The sequence below is a fragment of the Nelumbo lutea genome, chromosome 6 (genome assembly GCF_056320005.1).
Source record: "Nelumbo lutea isolate HS-2025 chromosome 6, American lotus-T2T, whole genome shotgun sequence".
Taxonomy (NCBI): domain Eukaryota; kingdom Viridiplantae; phylum Streptophyta; class Magnoliopsida; order Proteales; family Nelumbonaceae; genus Nelumbo; species Nelumbo lutea.
This window is the reverse complement of record NC_142689.1, coordinates 22,019,155-22,040,203: the sequence shown is the minus strand read 5'-3', so window position 1 is coordinate 22,040,203 and position 21,049 is coordinate 22,019,155. Positions and strand designations below refer to the sequence as shown.

The 21,049-nt window shown below is 38.1% G+C and overlaps 1 protein-coding gene across 3 annotated transcripts in view; it reads right to left on the bottom strand.

The window, feature by feature from the left end:
* Positions 1–21,049, bottom strand: part of LOC148847886 (BEACH domain-containing protein C2-like) — a 117,878-nt gene that overhangs the window by 76,133 nt on the left and 20,696 nt on the right. For all 3 annotated transcript variants that reach the window (XM_088949672.1, XM_088949671.1, XM_088949673.1), the window contains exon 6: positions 14,274–14,408. In XM_088949672.1, coding sequence (XP_088805798.1) covers positions 14,274–14,408 — 135 coding nt within the window. The remainder of the gene's footprint in view (positions 1–14,273; positions 14,409–21,049) is intronic.

The window sequence follows — 21,049 nt, the reverse complement described above, 5'->3', positions numbered from 1 at the left end:
ATTTTGAGAACTTATGATCAAACTTGGAACAATGAGGGCCAAGAATCTGAACAAAGCATGTACAACCAAAGGTTTTTAAGGGGAATGATAAATAACTCTTTATCAGGATATAAGAGGGTAAATGGAGATTTCATGTCAAGAACTCGTGAAGGAATCATATTGATGAGATACACTGTTGTAAGAATAGCATCCCCCGAGAAATGTATAGGCACATTGGAGGTAAACATAATGCTTCTGGCTACCTCCAGTATGTGTCTATTTTTTCTCTCAACAACCCCATTTTGCTGTGGTGTATGAGGACAGGTACTCTGATGGATAATCCCATGTTCAAGCAAATAGGAAGCTAATAGGTTTGCAAAATATTCTTTCGCATTATCAGATCTAAAAATTTTGATTTTGACCCTAAATTGGGTTAAAATCATTTGATGAAGTATTTGGGTTAATGTTGGAACCTCATCTCGCGAACGCATGAGATAAATCCATGAAAAACGAGTATAATCATCAACAAACGGTAGGAAATATCTGTACCCCCCCATGGCAGTGGTATGGTAAGGTCCCCAAACATCAGTATGCACAGTTTCAAAGGGAATATTACTTCTATTATTACTTAATGAATAGGTTGTCCTGCAGTGTTTTGCAAGTTCACAACTCTCACATTTCAGACTAGACATCTGGATAGATTCAAATAAACTAGGAAACAAACTCTTCAAAGCCCGAAAAGATAAATGACCCATCCTATTATGCGAAAGCATAGCCTGATCAACAAACTGAGAAACACAAGACCTCTTAGTCTCACTATCTTCCCAATGAGGACTCCTTCCAAGCAGATAGACTCCATTTGCCTCACTGGCCAGTCTCAATCACCTTCCTTGTCTCCAAATCTTGAAAAACACATTGATCCGGAAAAAAGGTTACTGAACAATTCTGGTTTTTCGTAATGCTACTAACTGAAAGCAAGTTAGTACTAAGCTTAGGAACATGCAAAACCGAAGATAAGGAAATAGCATTAGACAACTTGATGTCTCCCTTGCCAGAAATAGGAACGACAGAGCCATCAGCAATGGACACTTTGTCTCTACTTGAAGATAAGTGATAGGTAATAAATAGTGACGGCAAGCCAATCAGATGGTCAGATGCTCCAGAATCTATTATCCATGAATGTTCTGTATTACCTATAACTGAGGCATGGTGAGCTAAGGCCCAATTACATGAATGAGCAAAAGCTGAGGTAGGGGGTGCAGATGGTGTCTGAGGAGGTGGAGCTGAATTACCAACTTCATTTTCCAACTAAACTAGAGCATCTCGGGCAGCAGCAAAAGTATCTAGAGGATTACCTCTTGTGCTAGATGATGTTGTACTATCAGTGTTAACAACCATATTTGCATTCCCCTTTTTGTTTCTGATTTTGTTGGAACTAGATGTGGATGTAACTTTCAACATGTCTCTTTAGTATGTTTAGGTTTCTTGCAATGCTCACATACTAGGTCCTTCTTAGTTTCCTTCTTCATGTCTCTTTCCTTATCACTACCAAATTTGGGCTTAGCTGCTGCCAAAGCTTATTCAAAAAGCTGTTGTTGTAGCATAACTTTTCTCCTAGTCTCTTCATTGTGCACTAAGGAATAGGCCTGGGACAGAGTTACACTGTCTCTTGTCAACAGTTGCTGCCTCACAATATCATATTCCGAATTTAGACCAGCCAGGAACTCAAACACTATTAGTTTCAATCTGCTTTCTGTAAATCTGTGCATCCTTCTGATTTTCCCATTCAATTGATTCAAGGTGGTCAATTTCATGTCACAGGGATTTCAAGATTGAAAAATAAACAAAAACTTGTTTCTCACCTTGCTTGAGATTTTTAACCTCACATTTCAGCTCATAAGCCCTAGCAACATTAAGGGGTTGAGAGTAGGTTTCTTTCACAACATCCCATATTTCTTTAGTTGTTTTTGCCCATAAGTAATTTCGGCTGATGTGTGGCTGCATGGAATTGCACAGCCATGTCATCACTAAATAATTTTCCTGAATCCACTTAGCATAAGTGGGATCCTCCTTATTTGGTTCCTTCACATCTCCCAACAAATAGTTCAGTTTTCCTCTTCCCCCAATGGCCATCATGGCTGATTGGGCCCACTCTAAGTAGTTTAAGCCATCAAACTTTACAGTTGTAATCTGGAAGGTGTTTTCAGTCATGCCACCTGAACCAATCCCAAACACGCCCTCCCCTTGGTGCTTGAACTCCATTCTTGGTTAGGGGTTAAGCAAAAAACACCTTCTATTTACTGTAACAATCAGCCTACTGTGTCTGAAAAAACTAGCGACAGTAGGTCTAGAAGCAAAAATCAGATTCAGAGAGAAAAAAATTTCCAATTCACTGTATCACTGTATCAATCAGCCTACTAAATCTGAGATCTAATAGCAGTTGGACCGGGTACAAAACTCCAAAAACAAAGATCAGAGAACAGAAATCTGATAGCGGCCAAACTTAAAAACAAGTCTAATCTCTTATCCAGATAGTAACAGCCCTGGATTTTAGGGTTTTCTCTTAAAACCCTAGAAGAGAAAAAGAAAAAAAAAATCTATATAGTCGTACCTCACAAATTAAGCTATCCTTGTTGCTGCCCTCAAGAACGAATAAGACCTTACCTAGGAATTTCTGAGAAAAAAAAAACTTGATCTTGATTCAAAAAATTCTTGCTGAAATTCGGATCGCCAACTTCAGTTTGCTCAAAACTGATCTTGATTCTGATCAACCCGAGAAACTTCTGAAACAGAACTGATCTTGGAGAAAAATCCTCTTGATCGCCAACTTCAATCTTGATGAGAGAACCAAAAAATCTGATTGGCACCTGACCAAAGACCTAACCTTGATCACTTAATTCTTCTCTGATTCTTCCTAATTACAAGGAGCACTTTCCAATCCTTGGACAGTTGCTGAAGACTTCTTGTAATCTCCAAGAATCAGTCAAATGAAAAAACTCAGCCCTAAATAATTCTAATGTGGTCGGCTGAATTAATTCCACATGAGAAACCCTAGATCGAATGCTCTGATACCAAGTAGTCGCTCAAGATTGAACAGACACTTAAAAGAAGAAGAAAAAAATAAAAAAGAAGATGGAGAAGAGAGAGAGAGAGAGAGAGAGAGATTTTGATAAAAGAGAATTGGGTTGATGTGTTTAAACAGCCGCCCCCCTCTTAAATTTATAAACATAGTATCATACTTGTAAAAGGACTGAATTGCTTACATGGCAAAATAAGATAAGAAAAGATAAAACTGAAAAAAGACTAATCCTAATCTTATAAAAGACTAGTCCTAATCTTATCATAAAGAACTAATCCTAATCATAACTTATTGCTGACATACGAACAGTGGGGTCCACATTAGTGTTCTCTACAATCAACACTTGTGATCTGTTGCACAAGAGGAGGCAAATTGGTGTCTCCCTCCTAATGTTTGTTGCCTTTGTCTTGACAGTGATGAGACTGTGACCCACCTGTTAATCTCCTGTTCATTTGCTTCTCATATTTGGAAATGGTTTTCTTCTCTCTTTGGTTACAGGTGGACACACCCTTCTTGTGTTGCAGGTCTTTCTATGCAAATTTCTTGAAAAAAAAATTGAGAAGGGGAAAAGTAATGTGGAGAGCTACAAGAGCAGCAATAGTTTGTGTGCTTTGGGAGGAAAGGAACAATAATCTTCCAAGAACGTGCTAAATCTTGGGAGGATTTAATTGAAGGCATTACGTTTGAGGTTGCACATAAGTTAAGACCTTTTTGTTCAAAGATTTATCCTTTGACGATATTGCAAGGAAATGAAGAATTGCTTTGCAGTGGTGAATTCTTCATCCCCAAAGTCTGTCATTCGGGAAAGTTGGGTTCCACTAGTAAACTGAAGATTTAGAATAAGCTTTGATGAGATGTAAATCAGTCCTCTAAACCTGATATAAACTTGGTTAAAATTAGAGAGAAAAGAAGAAGAAAAGTAGGGGACAGCAGTACAAAGGAAGAAGATGGAGAAAAGAAGAGGAAGAAGAAGAAGAGTTTGATAATCTCCTCTCTCCTCTCTCTAATCCTTTTGTTAAACTTCATTCATCAGGCTAATTACAAGTATGCCCTTAAGTGGGCGGCCAGCTAAGCAGAAACTTAAAGTAAGCTTACAAAAAAGAAATAACAGCCCCATTAACAAACAAATAAATAACACACTACAAGAATAAAAGAATAGATACTAGGGCCCATTCGGCCCAGTCTCTCTACATGATGGAAGCTCCTCCAGCAACCCAAGTCCTTTGGGCATAGGTGGTGTAATAAGAGATGGGGAAGGAAGAATTGTGGCATTCTATTCTGTGCCAAAAGGAGTGGGCGACTCCCTAAGGGCTGAAGTAGCTCTTCGCCAAGGGCTGAAATTGTTAAAACAGTTGGGTCTTCAACAGATTAAAGTGGAAGGGTACTCGAAATTTGCTATAGGATGGCTGCAAACAGGTACTATGGGGATTTGGACTCATAGGCTGAGCTTGAGGGAGATTACAAGCATTCCAAGAGAGATTGGAGTGATGAATAGATGGGTTAAAGGTCTGAAAATAGTTTGGCTGACTCTCTAGCCAAACAGGGGAGTGTAATAGTAAACCTTTTGGGGGGATCAGAATCCCTAGTATATGGGATTGGACCTGTGTATCCTTCATCAATTATCCAAATTTAATGAAAGTTACTATTTCCTATTAAAAAAATGTATCATACAATTATACAATTTTACAATTTTGTGCTGACTCCAAGATTTAAAAGTAATAACTCCATCTTTAATTGTTGACTCCTAGAGAAGTTGTTGGTACTGACACCAGTAGCATTGTCCCATGTCTTAACTTATTTATACCCGTTAGTAGGCATGAGATTAGGGATAGCATTATCTTTCTACTCATGTTTATGTTCTGTTTATATTACTTAAGTTCTCTCCCACTTTATTGTTAGGAAGTGTTATATGTTATTTAGCTAATACTGTGGGCTGGGTCCTGTAGAGATGTAGAGCAATAATTAGTGCTGTTATATTGCTGTTGTTTTATTTATTGTGGTCCCCACTGCTGCCGTTAGTTAATTCCTACTTTATATTTGTTGTTAGGCTGCCATTAGATATGTTAGTTTTGTTAGTGATTTGCTTATGTAAGCAGTAGGGGCATTAATGCAATTGCTGTCTTATATTTTGATGTTATTATAAATAGCTGAGTGGGGTGGCAACTAAAACCAACACTCTATATCTCATCTTTCTCTTCTCTCTTCTCTTCTCTCCTCTCTTCTTTCTTTCTTCTTATTTTCTGATATTTTTTCCCATTGAATTTGCATCAAGAATTGGACTGATTACATTCCCGACTCCTGATTTGCCAACTTGGTATCAGAGGATTTCTCATGTGTGTCTAATCCAGCCAACCACATGAGAACTTCCTAGGGCTCGAAGCTTAGAAAGATCTGTCCATCGGCTGATTCTTGGAGGTTACCAGAAGGGTTTAGCAGTTGTCCAAGAGATTGTAGAGGCTTGGAGAGTGTTTGGTAAGCAGGAAGAATTAGAGAAGAACAAGAAAGATCAAGATTAGGGTTCAGACTGAGATTGGACGTGGCGATCAGTTTTTTCTTGGTAAGTTTCTATCTTTCCTTGAGATCGACACCAATCAGATAGATTAGACCTATCTAGGAGCGGCTGAAGTTTTCTCTATTTTCTCAGAGTTTTCTCTAGGGTTTTCTCTTAACCCCACGATCAGACCTGACTGTGACCTATTTAGAAGGTGTGGCTGAGAATTGTTTCTGTTCTCTCAAAGTTTTCTCTAGGATTTTTCTTAACCCTACGATCAGACCTGACTGTTAACACCTTTTGGGTGATTCCTAAATCAGTTTCAGCATTCCAAACCTTTTTCCTGGGTGAGAACTTTTTTTTCTTTATTCATTTATTTATTTTTTTTGGGTGCCCGGGGGGGGGGGGGGGGATCCCTTTGCTGAGAACTGGTTTTTCCTGACAAACTTATTACAAAAATGGCAGGAGCTGAGTTTAAGACTCAGGGGAAGGTCTTTTGGGGGCTGGAAACATAGCAGAAAACAATTTTCAGATTACAGGAGAAGTTGGTACTTCAGCCCCTTCATCTCAGCCACCGTTTACATCTGCTACTCCTACTTCAGCATTTGCTCATTCAGGTACACAGGCATCAGCATATCATGTTTCAAGCCCAGGTAACAATGGACCTTATTGGGTCATAGATTCAGGTGCATCTGACCACATGACATGCTTATCTTCTCTATTTACAACTTATTGCTTATCTCCAGCAGAGATAGAGTATCCATTGCTGATGTATCCCTTGCTCCCATCTCTGGGAAGGGAAACATTAGACTATTGGATGCCATTTCCTTGTCCTCAGCTTTGCATATTCCTAAACTTAGTACTAATATGTTGTCAGTTGGTAGCATTACGAAAAATCAAAACTGTTTAGTAACCTTTTTCCCTGATCGATGTGTTTTTCAGGATCTGGAGACAATGAAGGTGATTGGGATTGGCCGTGAGACGAATCGAATCTACCTGATTGGAGGGTGTCTGCATGGGGAAGATAAAGAAGTTGGAAGGTCTCTTGTTTCTCAGTATGTGAGTCAGATTATGCTTTGGCATAATCGGTTGGGTCATCTGCCTTTTAGGTCTTTAAAGAGTTTGTTTCCCGGTTTGCTTGACTCAGTCCAAATGTCTAGTTTAAAATGTTAAAGTTGTGAACTTGCAAAGTGTTGTAGAACAACCTATTCTTTGAGCGATAAAAAAAGTACTATTTTGGCAGATACCCAAGCAAAATAGGGGCAAATAGATCTACCTTGCACTGGGCAGAGTTGTAACTATTTGTATGTGTTTGCTGATTGGGTTAATGCATTACTGCAACCTATAACTATTGTAATCCAATATTCCTCTGTTATTAATAAAATTTCTTTGTTGATAAAAAAATAAAAAAAGTACTATTCCTTTTGAAATTGTGCATAATGATGTTTGGGGACCGTATCATATCACTTCTATGGGGGGATACCAATAGTTTTTGTTGTTTATTAATGACTATACTCATTTTTCATGGGTTTATCTTATGCACTCTCGAGATGAGGTCCCTACTCTGACTCAGAATTTCCATCAAATGGTTCTGACCCAATTCAGAGTCAAAATCAAAGTTTTCAAATCAGATAATGCTAAAGAGTATTTTGCAAAACCCTTGGCCTCATATTTCCTTGACCATGGGGTCATTCATCAGAGCACTTGTCCCCATACACCTCAGCAAAATGAAGTTATTGAGAGGAAGAATAAGCATATATTGGAGGTAGCTAGAAGCATTATGCTAAACTCCAATTTCCCTATACATTTCTGGAGGAATGATATCCATACAACTGTGTATCTCATCAACCGAGTTCCTTCACGGGTCCTAGATATGAAAATTCCATTCAGCCTCTTATATCCTGATAAGGTCTTGTTCACTATTCCCCTTAAAACCTTTAGATGTACTTGTTTTGTTCAAATTCTTGGGCCTCGTTGTTCTAAGTTTGACCCTAAAGCTTCCAAATGCATATTTCTTAGGTATGCACAAAATCAAAAGGGATATTGCTGCTATGAACCTACTTTTGGCAAATGGTTTGTTTCTATGGATGTCACTTTCTCTGAAGATGTTCCCTACTATCATAGAGTTTCTTCTCAGGGGGAGAGTAGTGAGATGGGTTCACCTACATCAGAAATTCCTTTACCTGTCCCAAACACTGAAGGGGAATGTAATGAGGAGGGTTTTCATAAGTGTAGGGAGTTCAGGGTGTTTCACAAGCAATGGAGACAGGTTGATTTCGATCCTCAACAGTCCAAGCCAACTCCAGTTTCCTCTGCGGCTCCAGATCCAAATACCACAACTCCCTCACATCCTACTACAAATGAGATACCTCCCATCACTGAGCCTAATGAGATGCCTCCCATTACTGAGCCTTCTCCTCCTTTGATGATCTTGGTCTTCCAATTGTTGTCCACAAAGGGAAACACCGTTGTACTTCATCTACAGCACATTGTATTTCTCAGTTTCTGGCTTGTGCTCATTTGTCTCCATCCTATAAGTCCTTTTTGGCATCTATCTTTGTTATTCCCATTCCTAGGACAGTGCAATAAACCTTGTCAATACCTGAGTGAAAGGATGCCATGAAAATAGAAATTGATGCCCTTCTCAAAAACAATACATGGGAATTAGTTGATCAACCAAAAGGGAAGAAACCGATTGGGCGTAGATGGGTGTTTATGGTGAAACATAATGTTGATAGCTCTGTTGAGAGGTATAAGGCCAAATTAGTTGTAAAGGAGTTTACACGGACTTATGGCATAGACCACTTGGGACTTTTACATCGGTAGCCAAGATGAACACTATTAAAGGTTTATTGTCTATTGCAGCAAATTTCTCATGGCCATTGTTCCAAATGGATGTTAAAAATGCCTTCCTCAATGGTGATTTGCAAGAGGAGGTGTACATGGAGTTACCTCCTGGACTCTACAGTATAGAAGCAAGGAAAAAGGCCTGTCAGTTGAATAAAGCCTTATATGGATTGAAACAATCACTAAGAGCATGGTTTGGTAGATTTAGACTAGCTCTTGAAAAATTTGGCTATGTCCAAGCCCAATCAGATAACACTCTTTTCATTAAGAAATCAGACTCCTCCTTGGCTCTACTTGTTGTTTAAGTGGATGATATTGTGGTGACAGGGAGTGATACCCATGAGATTGACTCTCTTAAACAATTGCTTCACCAAGAATTTGAAGTCAAAGATTTGGGAGAACTACGTTATTTCTTGGGTATTTAAGTAGCCCGGTCCAAACATGGGATTTTTGTCTCCCAAAGGAAGTATGTTCTTGATCTTCTAGAGGAAACTGGGAAGCTAGGTGTCAAACCTGCTGACACACCTACTGAACAAAACCACAAGATAAGAACTGAAGGTGGAGAGCCCCTTGAAGACAAGGTTATGTTTCAGAGGCTGGTTGGGAAACTACTTTATCTTTGCCTCACCCGACCATACATTCCTTATGCAGTCAGTGTAGTTAGCCAATACATGCATTCCCCCAAAACCACTCACCTTCTTGCAATTGAGAGAGTCCTTGCTTACCTAAAGAGTTGTCCAATCAGAGGCATACTCTTCAAAAATAATGGTCACATGAAGATAGAAGTCTACATAGATGCTGATTGGGCTGGGTGTGTTGATGACAGGAGGTCTAGTTCTGGGTATTGTGCCTTTGTAAGAGGCAACCTTATCTCTTGGAGAAGTAAGAAACAAAATGTTTTTTTTTTTTGATAATTAAGTAAGAAGAAGAGTAAGAAACAAAATGTTGTAACACGTTCCAATGCTGAAGAAGAACACAGATCTATGGCACATGGTGTGGCTAAAGTGTTATGGTTGAGGTCCTTGTTTGAGGAACTGGGAATTGCTTATGAGAAGCCCCTGATGCTATATTGTGATAATTAGGCTGCTATTAACATTGCTCACAATCCGGCACAGCATGACAACTAAACATATTGAGGTGGATCGACACTTTACAAGAGAGAGAGTTGCCTCTTAAGAAGTGTGTCTTCCATATATTGCATCCAATGTGCAGCTTGCTGATCTCTTCACCAAGGCAATTACAAGGACCAAATTGGAAACAGATTTACGAAAGTTGGGAATGATAAATATCTATTCCCAACATGAGGGGGAGTGTAGAGATGTAGAGCAATAATTAGTGATGTTATATTGTTGCAATTTTATTTATTGTGGTCCCCACTGCTGCTATTAGTTAGTTCCTACTTTATATTTGTTGTTAGGCTGCTTTTAGCAGTGTTAGTTTTGTTAGTTATTTGCTTGTGTAAGCAATAGGGGTATTAATGTAATTGATGTCTTATATTTTGATGTCATTATAAATAGCTGAGTGGGGCGGAAACTAAAGCCGACACTCTCTCTCATCTTTCTCTTCTTTCTTCTCTTCTCTTCTCTCCTCTCTTCTTTCTTTCTTCTTTTATGGTATTTTTTCTCATTGAATCTGCATCAAGAATTGGATTACAGTCGTGATTTGCCAACTGGTCCTTGATGGGCTGTCTTCTATTTGTTCTTTACTATTCTTTATTGTTTCTGTCCACTTAGGGACGGATCTGTCTAATCACTCTAATATGGTGAATAGACTGGGGCACACAACCCCCATGATAGTTTTCTCCCACAACTGATTTCTCTTCTCATCTTTCTCTCTTCTTTCCTATACCATTCCCCATTCATTATATTGATTAATCTCACTTCAATCAACATATTTCCAATTATTTTCACTATTTTATTGGATTAAACAAGGCAAGTTGGTATGATAGCAACCTACGTTTTTTTTATAAGTAACTCAAAATTTTATTAAATAAGTATAAATGGGTTTACAAGAGACACTGAGTGGTAGGATACCTACCACTCCACAAACAGGTTCCCACTTTACGACTTAACCCAATAGTGTGTCAGGTTCCCATTTAAAAATTAGCCCAATATAGTTCTCCCCTACTAACCCAATAGAGCAAGCAATGTTTTTCCTGGGGTGAAACCCATGCAATACTAGGATCAGCAGGTTGCATGAGGAATTAAGAAGACTGACCAATACATTCATGAGCACCTTGGAGACTTTTTGAGTTTCATTTGGTGCCTGAGAAGTATCTCAGAGATTTATCCCAAAATAATAGAACAAAAATCATAGAACCAGAAAACTATTCTATTGAAGACCCAAAGAAGTTGGATTATTCCCTCCGACATTCCAATAGAGGGAAGTTGCTCTTTGGAAGAGTTCAGAGGCTCCTAGAGTAAGTAGCTCAACTTTCTCCCCCTCTATTTTTGGCACCACGATGGATTTTACCTTTGTAAATTTGTTGGAACACTGATTGTAAACCAAGATTGAGTATATGTTGACTTGTTAACAACCAAATAATATTATTTGAAGTTACTCTGGTTCAATGGACCCTATTGGAAGTGACTGGAAGTAAGGTGTTGAGGTTAGGGTCAATGTTTTGAAAATCGTAACTGTATTGTAAATCGTACAGAAAATTGAATTGAATCGAATCGTGAATCATATTGTAAATATAAGATTATTTCTATTTTTCGCAAACTTGTCAAAAAATTAGATATAGATATATATAAAGGCTAAATATATATAGGATAGTGACTTTACCCTATTTTTAATCCATATCTACCATATATGTACCTAAAACAATAGAATCCTAAGATGATATAATCAAATTTTATTTGAAAGTCAAACAAATCAGTCCTTCAGACTTTGCCGAGAATTTGTGGGAAATTCTTGAGATTCAAGCTTGTAATGTGAATCACTTCAGTCTTGACTGATGTACTAATATTATTGTTGTAGTGGGGTGTCATCCTGACACCTGAACAGATTGTACCTGTTTTATTTTTAATAAATTTTTTCTTCATTACACTTTAAAAAAAATCCACTGACTATTCATCAAAAAGAAATATCCACTGACCATGGCCCTTTAGCCTACATATGATGGAAAATAAACTCAATATCTAGTCTTACATAATGTAAATAAATCATTTTCTAATTAAGGGTTTAAAAAAAAGTTTCCCTTGGCAAAACTAAATACAAACAAAAAAAAAAAGACAAAGTAGAGAACTAATTCTTAAATCTTAACTGAATTTATTTGAAACGTAGTGAATTGTAGAAATCATATAAAGTGTAAGATTTATGAATCAAATCATAGGATTGCCTTTGCTTTCGGCAAGCTCATTTCCTGGGTGGCTGCGGCTAAGGGCATTCAAACTTCTTTCCTCCGTTCTCAGTTGAGATCTAGGATTTTTCTTGAGTTATGATGTATTGTGGATGTTAAGTGAATTTGGCTCCTTGTCCCAGGGACCTTGGTTGTAACCTGCCATTTCAGGCTTCTTTGAATAAAATTTTACCTTACCTTTATCAAAAAAAAAAAAAAAAAAAAACAAAAATCATAAGTTTTTTTGTAGAAAAGGATTCAAAAATAAGATTTGAATTGAAACCCTTGGGATTAATGATTCAAATCATGAATCATATCATAAATTGAAAGATTTTGACAATATTAATTGGAGTTACATTGGGTAGTGCTGGTGATACCCAATGATGAGGTACGCATGGGTCTGATGAGGTATGCATGGATTTTCCTCCTAAATTCTATTTGATGAAAAGAGTGGCAAAGTTTATAGGCTCAGAAAGTCCTTATATGGACTTAAGCAATCACCTAGAGTTTGGTTTTACAAATCCTGAGGTGTTTTAGTACAAGTTGATTCACAGAGACCTAGTCAAATCATACCTTGTTTATCAAGAGGAAGGGTTGTTCTCTCACTACATTGGTCGTATAATATAGTTGTAACAAGGAACAATATGAGTATATGACTAGGATTCAGCAATTAAAGTGGTTTATTAGAAATGAATTCAAAATAAAGACCAAGGAGGACTCAAGAATTTCCTAAGTATCAAGAGATTATCTACACATGGTATATTCTTCTCCTAGAGAAAGTATGTGTTGGATTTGTTAAAGGATCCAGGTAAGCTAGGTGTGAAACTTGTTGACATACCTATTTATCATAATCACAAATCAGGTTACCTATTGACAGACCTATTGTTATACTTGTGTATAACCCAGCCAGACATCTCTCTTGCAGTATCATAAACCGGTACATGCACTTACCTAGACAGATACCACATCTAGCTGCAGCAAAGTGAGTGCTTGAATATTTGAAGGGAAAACCAGGCAAGGGTATTTTGTTCTCAGATGATGGGCACATAAAAATAGAAAGGTTTGGTGATGCAAACTGGAAAAAGATTTATAGAAGACAGAAGATCTACATCTGGCTACAACACTCTAGTTGCATAATCTTGGCTCGTGGAGAAGCAAGCAGCAGTCCATTCACCATTGTTGCTAACTCATGTGCTTAAACAGAGTATCAAGCCATGGCATATGGAATTTGAAAGATGTTATGCGTTCAGTCTTTGTTAGAATGGTTGGGGATTGACCATGATAAGCCAATGAAGCTTTATTATGATAATCAATTAGCTATTAATATAACCCATAACCTTGTTTAAAATAACGGTACCAAACATACTGAGGTTGACAAGCACTTTATTGGACAGCTAGATAACAATATTTACTAAGGGTGTCAACAAAGTTGAATGGGCCCATCCTGCTCATTGTCTTTCATAGTCTTTCATCTTGTTTCATGCTATTTCATATCTAACCCACCTTGATTCATTTTTTATAGACCATAGTTTGCACATTTTTTGAAAAGTGGTGAAAGCCCCTTTTTGTACTTATAACAGTCCCTTTTTAATAAGCTTTAATCCAAAATCATCTTTTGTCTCCTTTATCATTCTAATCGTCTCTTTAGCCTTACCTTTCACTGATCTATTTATAGGTGCTTGCTGTTACATTGTTGGTCCTAAATTTTCAAATTTCTATCCAGCCTTATTGGTTGTTACATTTATCCTAAGGATCAAATTGAACAATGGACCTTGTATTCTGTGTTCTTCATCACACCATTTGAACCGGAAAACAAAATCATGGCAAATGATGAATTTAGGATTTGGGCAGTGAAACAAAATTGAAGGTGATTGTCCCTACTCCTTGAATTTCTCAGTTGCTAGGGATCATGGCTTGACAAGAAACAATACCCAAACCATAATGGATTCAAATTGAACCGTTGAAGTGAATCATAGTACAAAACAACGACAAGCAGTTAGCATAGGTGAAGTACCGATCTTACTTCCTAGATGCAGCCATACTACTAAAGAGCCTTATAAGTATATGCTTCCCAGATGCATATACTTTAAACGCATTTTATTTCTTACTATAATTGTTTAAGAGAACTTTAAAATATCAAGCATGCCATAGTTCCAATTCAGCATTCTAAGAAATGACCCTGTTTAGATTTCCTGAATGTCAGATACTGATACAATTAACTCGCATAATAAGTGAATGAATTTTCCATCTTAGAGGACTAATATCTTTGCAAATTGTTAAATATAATCATATATCTCTTTAGCATTAACTACACATTACCATGTGACCCAAATTACAACAAGGAATGGTGGTATACATGGAAATTCAAGCTAGACAAGGATCAAAATGAAAACACGTCAGGAAAAACAATGGGCTGCACACATCTAAAAGTTCCTTATGACCATAACAATGCAAGTAAGAAAAAGATTGCAGATTAACAAAACATGCTATGAACAGAACTTGTGGACTAGAGCATGGGAAGGGCATGAACGCTATACCTGTATCGCCCGGATTTGAAATGACCTAGATGCATATGGAAGTGAACGGAGAAGAACCAGCAAAAGCTGAAGATGTTCAAAGCGATGGCCAGAATCATAAAGATTTAACCCATCATCAGTTGAAGAAGCATTTATCTGAAATAAAACATATATGAGGCTTAAGTTCCAAATTCAAGCAGCAAGGCTCTACAGATAAGAACAATAAGTGATGAATTGCATGACAATTGTTAAGGACAAGGTAATACACTTTTTCATAGTGTTGTTAGATCATGAAATCTATGTTCATAGATAGGAACACAAGCTGATCAGTAGTCAGTACCAACACCCACACATATGGGATATGGAACATACTATCTGTGGGTTTAGGCATATTTGTGCAGAATTACCTTACTGAATCCACATATCCATGATGAAATGTTAATGAAAAGAACTAATGTGAGTTAAGCATATACGATAAAGGGGCGGAAAATGCTAAGAATCTATCTTTTTTAAAGTCAAATTTCATATGGGATAACTTGATATATTAATGTTTTGTTGTTACTATATACTAAATCTTCAAAAGAGAAGGGAGAAAGAACTCATTTTTGGTTCACTAATGGCTAGCTCAAACTAACAAGGGTGGGTTTACCACCAAGGCCCCTACATTTTTTTGGCAAGTCATTTACCTGGGTAAGTGTATTTACCCATGTGCTTTTGATCAAAAGTGTTTCCCAGGTATGTTAAACACTTGACCATGTTTACCGTTAAATTTTCATTATTAGAAGGGCAGTTTTGTCCCATAATGTTTTGGCAATTTTCCCCCAAAGTGGGAAAGTTACTTACCCACCTCAGTGATATCCATGGGAAAAGCAATTTACCAATGGGACAGTTACCAAAAAGAAAACATTGGATTGTTGATCAACGGGAATCAATGGGGCCCAAAAATGCATAGCTATAGGCAATAATCATCCCCTAGGAAGCATGAATTCTGACAGCTAAAATACCCTAAAAAAGTTTTGTAATTTCTGTTCACAGTTTATGTTAGTTGCCTTGATTTATTAATATTTCTATTTATTTATGGTGGTTCCTGTTATGGATGCCTTAGCGGGGTCATTATGGTCTTTGTACACAGTATTTTTTAAATATAAATACAAGTGAGCAGGGCAACCAGAACACTTTTTGGCACCCCTTTCTTCTCCCATCTTCTTCTTTCCTCTTTCTCTTCTTCTCCAAGAACTTTCTACCCCTTTTTCTTTTCTTTCTCTTATTTTTCTTTTGTTTCTGATTGCCACTTGGTATCAAAGAAAGTGCCCTACAAGGTCTCAGCTAGGTTTTTTTTTTCATTCTTGGAGTATGGCAGTTCCTGGTGATGCTTTTTTATTGAGGGTGATTCATCCTGGAGTATATTCTGTTGCATCTAGTGAGATCAACTTTCTGTTCTACAATTTCTATCAGACCCGGAAGAGCCCAGGAATTGTCGACTTCCTCCATTCTTGCCCCAGGTCAGTTTTTTGTGTTTCAGATAGTGTATTTGCACTTCTAAAGGAGATCAATTTGGTTTAGAACAGTTTCTGGAGAGATCAACTAGCTAATCTCCCCTCCACAGGGATCCCAAGACGGTCCCAGGGTTACTAGTTTTTGACCTTAGACTATATTGTTTGGGTCTAAGGAGTTTTGTATTGCTGTCTGTTGATGTTTTTGGTTGTTTGAAGTACCGTGGGTGCTAGTTGGTTTGCTCAGAAGTCATATTGTGATCCTGGGATGGCTCTGGAGGCATTGGTGACACCCAGAGTGCTTGAATAATCACTACTGTGACATTAGATGGTACAAATTATGTAGAATGGTCCTAATCTGCTCGTATGACCATTGGTGCACATGGGAAGTTGGGATACATTACTGGGGATACCAAGAAACCTAAGAAAATGGATGCCTCTCATGCTAAATGGACTCAAGAAAATTATATGGTGATGACTTAGCTATGTAACTCTATGTACCATATATTAGTAAAAGTTTTTTATGGGCAAATACTGCTAAGGAGATTTGGGATGGAGCTAGAGAAACATATTCACAGAATCAAAATGTGGCCCATGCATAGGAATCAAGTGATTGGTACAAAGCAAGGAGACAAACCTCTGGCTATATATTTTTCTACACCAAAGTCACTGTGGCAGGAGATAGATCACTTAGAGACAGTTGAGTGGGAGAGCACAAAAGATGCAGTGACTTATCAGAAGTTGGTCGAAAATAATAGAGTTTTTGACTTCTTGACTGGCCTCAATCCAGATTATGATATTTTTTTAATAAATCAATCCAAAGTATGATATTGCTAGATAGCATATACTATCTTGTGACAATGTTACTATCTCTCAAGCGTATGCCCTTGTGTCTACAGAGGAGACCAGGAGGATTGTGATGATTAAACAGTCTTCTGTTGAGAATTCAGCCATGGTTAATGTTACTAAGCCAAAATCTGCTAAGAGTGGTGAGAATAAAAAGGAGGACAAGAAGAACCTGTTTTGTGACCACTGCAAGAGGCCTAAGCATACCCAGAGTAGAAAAGTTTGGACAACCTGTTTTGATATAAAAACTGTAGAAGAAAGAAGAAAAGAAAGAGAAAAGGTTTCAGCTGAGAAAGAGAGAGAAGAGAGATAGAAGAGAACGGGAGAAGCTCAGAATTAGGTCTGGCCACCCCTTTCATTAGATTATGTACTCATGAATAAAAGAGAGTACAAAGACAAGTATGCCCTTAGTAAGTAAGCTACTTGTGAGAACCTAAAACATAAATTAATGGGCCTAAGGCCCAATAACTCCCTAACTATGCTATTTAAAGAAAAAACATGTTATATAAGCCCAAAACTCAATACCCAGGATACTTGTTGAAAGTTTTATCCTCATCTTATTCCAACCCAACTTGAGAACAAGAAGGGGAATGCAAATGTGGCAGTGAAAGATGAATCCTCGGGACCTTTTTCTATGGTTTCTTTGGAGTCTATTGTGGCAGCTACAGTTAGAACTGAACTAGAGAAATATGTGAACTTAGTCAAAGGGATACAGCCAATACTAGTAGTCCATCAAGAGGCCAGTAGGGTGGTGGAACTTCTAGAGAAGGATACTCTACTTCTCTTGCACATATAGGTTGTTCATATGCCACTGCTAATCATGTTTCCACTTCAAGGGGAAACCTCCCGAAATTATAGACTTGGGAGCTTCTGAACACGACTAGTGATTCCACCTATTTCTCTTCTTACCATTTGTGCTCTAGTAAAGATAAACTTACTATTGTTGATGGCTCTCATACACCCATAACAGGAAAAAGCACTGTGAAGGTGTCTCATACCATTACATTACCATCTGTCATTCTGTCTTATAAAGTTGCATGCTAATATTTTATATATTAGTAGCTTGACTAAGTCCTTAAATTGATCAGCAACTTTTTTCTTGATCGTTATATTTTTCAAGATCTAGGATCACAAAGGATGATTGGGAGTGGTCATGAGGCAAACGAAATCTACCTTCTGGATGCGCCTCCTAGCCATCAGAGTCATCATGCAAGCAGTAGTAATGTTGAGTCAAGAGTGTTTGGGTCAAATTTTATTATGGTATAATCAGTTATTGGGCATGTGCCTTTTGGTTCTTTGTGTTCTTTTGTTTCTAAAATTGTTTAAGCCTGTGAAGCTGTCTAGTCTAGAGTGTGAAATTGTCAGCTTGCGAAACATTGTAGACATTCTTTTTCTCTAAGTAATAAATGAAGTTGTTCACATTTTTCTATTGTTCATACTGATGTGTGGGGACCCTACTCTATTCCTTCCATGGGCAGTTATCATTATTTTCTTTTGTTTATGGATGATTATTCTCGTTATTCCTGGATTTATTTGATGCATTCTCGTGATGAGGTACCTTCCATGGTTCGGCATTTTCATCAAATGGTACTCAAACAGCTTGAAGTGAAACTTAAAGTTTTCATATCATATAATGCTAGGGAATATTTTGAAAAGGACCTAGCATCCTATTTGCTGGAGTATGTGGCGATTCTTTTTTTTTTATCAATAACCAAAAACTTTCATTAATTAAAGAAGAAGATACAAGTGAACACTTCTCCAAGATGACAAAAAACATACAACAATTACAGAACTGTCCAGAAAGAGTTAATCCCTTCCCACCCCTTGCTTTGCCAAAACATCGGCAAAGGCATTGGCACTCCTTTTAACCCACTACAACTTGATCTCTATATCTTGAGTTAAAAACTTAAACTTCCTCCTTTCATTGACAAATTTCCACCAACTAGTCTCATCTTTTTACAGCCAGCTAACTACCAGCTTTGAATCCCCTTCTATGATCAATTTTGTTATATTCAGCTCCTTACCTTTTTGGATCCCTTCCATCACAGCCAAGATTTCTGCCCTCAAGGAGTCTCCCACATCTATTGATCCCGAGTAAAGAGCAATAACTCTTCCCTCCTTGTTCCGGAAAATGCCTCCAATACCTGAAGGGCCCAGATTACCCTCACTACTACCATCAAAATTCAGCTTAATAAACCCGCTAGGAAGTGGGACCCAAGCAGGCCTTATAACTGCTCTTGGAAGAGAAGAGTCAGCAACTACAACAAACAGGCCTTAACAAACCCACTAGGGGGTGGAACCCAAGCATGAGGTGATTCATCAAAGTAGTTGTACCTACACACTACAACAAAATGGTGTAGCTAAGAGGAAAAATAGGCATATTGTTGAGGTGGCACAAAGTCTTATGATCTATGCTTCGGTTCCTATTCATTTTTGGGGGGATGCTATTTCTACTATTGTTTTCTTGATCAACCGAATGCCATCACATGTCCTTGAGCTTAAGACCTCATTTAGTCTTCTTTTGCCTAAGGGGGAGGGCTTTCACATTCCTTTGCAGGTGTTTGGGTGTACCAATTTTGTTTATATCCATATCCATGGTTCTCATCATACAAAGACTGATCCCAAAGCAAAAAAATGTGTTTTCCTTGGTTATTCTCAGAACCAAAAAGGGTATTGTTGTCATGACCCATTGTCAGGGAACCAGTTTATCACTACGGATGTTACTTTTTTTGAGACCACTCCATTCTTTCTTCGTGTTTCTTCTCAGGGGGAGTGTTTTTGAGGCGAGAGAAAGCATTGTGCTCCTATCCTAGTTCCACTTCCAGTTCTTGCTCCTTCACCTGGCTCTTTGCCTCAACCACTACATACTACATCACAACTTTCTTTTTATAAGTAAAGAATCATATTCCATTAATTCATAGATCCGTTACATGAAAACCCCTTAGAGAGGCACGAGGTGTTGCCTCTCCATATAGAAAAAACAAAAACTATATTAAAAAGTGCATGACTGTTAAAAAAACACAAATTACTGTTGCACCCAGAACAATGTTTCCCTGTTTGTTCCTTGTTCTCAAAGAACCATTCAACCTAAAAGCTTAAGTTGTTAAGTGAGGCCCTTCAATAGGTTTTATTCTCTAACATGCCCCCTCACACGAAAGCGCATTGGGCTTGAAGCGTGGATAGCACAGGCCCACCCATACCTTGTGCTGAAACTTAATTTATTATAATGGGGGTGACGAGAATCGAACACTAGACCACTTGGTCAAAGTGGCTCTGATACCATCTCAACGACACAATCGGAGGTAGGAACCTCCTAGGGAAGAGGGCGATCACTCCTTTTCAGCCCTTTTCCCAGTCTCCAACTCACAGCTAAGAAACCCAAGAGAAACCCTAATTTGAATGCGCAAAAGACAGAATTCTAGCAACCTATGTAGAAGAAGAAGAAAGAGTCAACCTAACTTCTCCCAGTCTGCCAGTAAGTATTTATATTATTATTAAAACATAACTAAAAAGACCTATGTGCCCTTAATTAAGTTAAGAGCACATGTTTCAACACAACATTACAGATCAGCAACATCAATCAAGGTATAAAGACAGAAATACCCCTTACTTCTCCCAGCTTGTTACATATGTAGTCCACTCTTCCCCGAATCAAGCCTTTTGTAAATAAGTCAGCCCACTGATTTCCGGTATTAACATGTGTAGTGTCTAGCTCTCCATTCAGCACCTTCTCCCTCACAAAGTGACAGTCAACCTCAATGTGCTTGGTTCTTTCATGAAACACTAGATTAGAGGAGATATGAACTGCAGCCTGATTATCACAATAGAGCTTCATTGGAGTGTTAATGTTGTACCCTACTTCCTGTAGAAGGTTCCTTAGCCACACTAATTCACAAGCGGTATGCGCCATAGCCCTATATTCTGCCTCTGCACTGCTTCTTGCCACAACCGTCTGCTTCTTACTTTTCCATGTCATTAGGTTACCTCCCAGAAACGTGCAATAACCTGTAGTAGACCGCCTATCAGACATAGAACCGGCCCAATCAGCATCAGAATACCCTTCTATTTCAAGTTTTCCCCCACTCTTGTATATCAGACCGCGACCTGGGGCCCCTTTTAGATACTTCACAATTCTTAGAATTGCATTCCAATGAGGAGTCAAAGGTTTTTGCATGAACTGGCTTACCACACTAACTGCAAATGAGATGTCTGGTCTGGTAATGGTTAGGTAGTTCAGTTTGCCCACAAGTCGTCGGTATCTGCCAGGGTCTTCAAACACTTCACCCATATCACTGCTTAGCTTGGTATTTGTGTCCATGGGTGTTTCAGCTGGTTGGCACCCAACAAGCATGTTTCTTCCAGCAAATCAAGCACATACTTCCTCTAGCACAGGTTAATCCCATACTTGGATCTCGCTACCTCTATCCCAAGAAGTATTTCTGTTTACCCAGATCCTTT